Genomic DNA, 3507 nt, shown 5'->3' with positions numbered 1-3507 from the left:
CCCCCCTCTCTCTCTCTCTCTCTCTCTCTCTCTCTCTCTCTCTCTCTCTCTCCATCAGTCCATCTCGCTCACACTGCTCTCGGGTCTTCCATTTCACCCCCTTTCTCCTTCACCCGCCCCGCCCTCTCTCTCTCTCTCTTTTGAAGTCCCGTGTTGAGGCCTGCTGCTTCTCCACTTGCCCCCAGTCTTTTTCGACAACTTGTTGATTTTCGTGTTTGCACTCCGTTATTCTGCAAACAGCGAGGGCGCGCGCTGAAAAAGAAATTGGCTGCCCTCTGGCTAATTGCGCTTCTGTGTAGCGGATCGCGTTCCGTCGGTCCCATCGGGGCCGTTTTGACGATCTGCATTTTCGCAACAATGTGATGACGTTTGGTCTCGCAACTCTCTTTTTTGTCCACTTCACTGACGCGGGCAAATGTGACATGTATTTTTTTTTCTATGTCGGAAAGTTGCGTGAGAACGCCCCCAGGCCAGGAGCGCGACAAGGGGTTTGGATATCAGGACACCTTTCGTGCTGCTCCCGCTTTACTTGCCCCCCGCCTCATCCCTTCCACCCCGCGCCAGGACGTTCATTTAAAACAATAACCGGCTTCGCCACAATTAACGGAATCTGATTTTTTTTTCGACCCCCGCGCAGCCCGCGGTGCTTCTGGCCTGCAACCCTTTCCTTAGCTGGACTCGGCTGCCACCTCCAGCACACAATATCCTTCCGGTTTCTCTCTCCCTCTTGCTCCCCGGGCGGCAGCACGACCTCTCTGTCTCTTTCGCACACACACACGGTCGCTCGCACGCACCCTCCTCTCTGTCCGCGGGGCTGGACTCGCGCATTTAAAACAAAGGCGGGACGGACATCGCGGCGCGGATATATATAGAGGGTTTTTATTCATATGCAAATGAGTCGCCCTGCTGCCGGCCGGCTTTAAAAAAGAGAGAAAGAAAGAAACGGCAGAGCAAAAGAGTTCGGACCGGGTGAAGTCTGAAGCGGCGTCTGAGATGGTCAGTATAGGGCTTGGCCGCAGACGCCCGCTCACACTAAATGCCGTGGTCGACTTGCTTGTACATGACTTTCAGTATAATACCAAATTTTTACAGAAAATTTGCCATTTCTGAAAGATTGCAAAACATTGGCAGTTCCTAAGAGAACGCCAAAACTAGGAATTCAACAAGAAATTCAAACATTTTGGCAACCTCGTTAAAGTAGAGTGCCCGAGAGTGTCACGCGGACTGATCTGATCGAAAGCTCCACTTACAACGACTCGAGGCAGTCCCCGCTCAAGTTTCGTTTATTCGTTGTCATCATGATTTCTGCGGATGGTACTGACACTACGGTGCGCCGCGCTCTCGGCGGCCTCAGTATAGAGGCGGCGGGGTTGTCTCTTCAAGTCGGACCGCGCCATTGTTCGTGGCGCGCTCTTTAAAACAAAAGCGCGCGCCCAAGCCCAAAGCGTCTCTCTTCATTATCCTTCCTTTTTTGTTGTTGTCCCGCACGCATGTGTGTGTGTACATTTTTCTCTGTTGCACTCTCTTGCCGCGCTATCTGTCCCCAAGGAGGTCTTCTTTCTCTCCTTTCCCAGCTTGCTCCTCTAAAGAACCCCGCTCCTTTCGAACAAGGTTAGGACGGAGACGAATATTTTTTAAACCCCTTTACCTTTTGGTGCCATAAATAGGGTTCCTTTCCAGAGACTGGGGTGTGTGTAGCGAGAACCAGCACTGTATGGGTGGTGTGAATCAGCTGCCCGACTGAAAGGGGGTCGCGTTCAGAGGCCGTGCAATGCTAACCTTGTTTTTGGCTTTTGCAGGGGAACGACCGTACCGATGTCATCTGCCGGACTGCGGGAGAGCCTTCATCCAGCTCAGCAACCTGCAGCAGCACCTCCGCAACCACGACGCGCAAGTGGAGAGGGCAAAGAACAGGCCGTTTCACTGCAACATCTGCGGCAAGGGCTTTGCGACAGAAAGTTCGTTAAGAACGCACACCTCAAAGGTAAATATCACACACGAGGGCGCCCATGAAACAAGTTTAAAAAAGAAACAGTTAAACGGAAACACAAATATTTTGACTGATATGTCTAGTAGCCTTAGATATTATGATTTTGCACATTTTACTTTTTACCGGAGCACATGCTTGGCATGGAAATTATAATTTTTTAAACACACTTTTTACTTGTGATTTATTATGATGCATGAGATGCGTATGATGCGCTCAAACGTATCATTAATCTCACAATTGCATTAGTTCCAATCGTTTCGAACGTTTGAGGAAAGTCTAGTGTTTGTGGCTGCCATTCATATTTATTTTGTTTTTATGGCTTACAATTTTTTTTTGTTGTACATTATTTTATTTTTCGCACCAAATGAACGTAACTTCTTTTTGTTTTCTTTGTAGTGCGTTTGTACACAGAAGCGCTTAGAGGATCCGCTTGGAACGGCAGCACCAACTAGAGTACGCTATGACATTTATTTATGTATATACCGCTAAACTGCATGCCTTCCGCCAAACCGTACGGGGTATCTTGCTTGTTTTCTTTTGTGCAGAGCAAGCGCTTTTTGGTATTTGGTCTTCTCTTGGCTGCCGCATCTTTTTGTCACTCCCCTTCGCACGGGTGGTACCGGAATGATTGATTCAAAGTTTCTACACGACGCGCGCGACTTAACAAGCTCTCTTTCCCTTACCTTTCGACGTCTCAATCATCATCGTGTGCCCCCCCTTTATTCTCCGGCTCGGGTTTTGATACATCGGCGCGGAGATGTTGTGGACAGGCGTCGCCCGTCTGCCACCGCGGCCTATCCTCCGCCCGGAGGCCTCCCGCTAGTCCCCATTCATCCGCTCTCTGTGCCGTTCCATTCAGCCGCCCGGCCCATTTGACCCAGAAGCAGGGCCGGGCGTGCCGCGCGGGGGTCCCTGATGGGTGGCAGGGCAGGGCACGGCAGGCCACGCTGCTGGGCCGGATGGCTCCGGGCCGCTCCGGGGCCCGCCGCCCGCAGGCCACATGTCGCCGCGCCGCGCTGCACTTCCCTCCAGCTCCAGCAGCTCGTCTGGCCTACACCTGTAGGTGTTCGAGCCTTCGCACCTGTCACCCCCACCTCCCCCCACCCTCGCCTCACCACCGCACAGAATAACCTCTTCTTCCTCCTCCTCCCCCTCCTCCTCAACCAATTCTCTGTCTGTCTCGTGTTGGTCTCACATCCAAATGAAGACAATCAGACCACGAAATGAATCGTGCTGGCCGGGACGGAACCGGTGAGGGGGAGGGGAAGGGGGGGGGCAGCTCGTGCTGGCCGGACAGGCTCCTGGCCACACACACACACACACACACACACACACACACACACACACACACACTCACGCACGCGCACAGAATGAAATATGCGTGCGAGTTTGACATGTTATGTAACCGGTCGTCTTGAGTGCGTCCTCCTCCCTGCCGTCCGCCGTCGTCGTCCCTGCTTGCTTATTTTGCAGGCGCCCTTGACCAGCCCGGTGGCGTGCCCGCACACACGACATAC

General features: G+C 52.6%; 1 protein-coding gene across 1 annotated transcript in view; it reads left to right on the top strand.

Annotated features, from left to right (window-relative positions):
- LOC113205190 (zinc finger and SCAN domain-containing protein 10) overlaps nt 1-3507 on the top strand; it is a 99984-nt gene that overhangs the window by 62757 nt on the left and 33720 nt on the right. Inside the window, exons 4-5 of the mRNA XM_052267456.1 lie at nt 1800-1984; nt 2387-2443. Of these exons, the coding sequence (XP_052123416.1) occupies nt 1800-1984; nt 2387-2443 (242 nt within the window). The remainder of the gene's footprint in view (nt 1-1799; nt 1985-2386; nt 2444-3507) is intronic.

This window comes from Frankliniella occidentalis, unplaced genomic scaffold, assembly GCF_000697945.3.
Source record: "Frankliniella occidentalis isolate FOCC.00 unplaced genomic scaffold, Focc_3.1 Scaffold52, whole genome shotgun sequence".
NCBI classification, from domain to species: Eukaryota; Metazoa; Arthropoda; class Insecta; order Thysanoptera; family Thripidae; genus Frankliniella; species Frankliniella occidentalis.
Note: the sequence above shows the minus strand (reverse complement) of the source record. Positions and strands in the feature narration are given on the sequence as shown.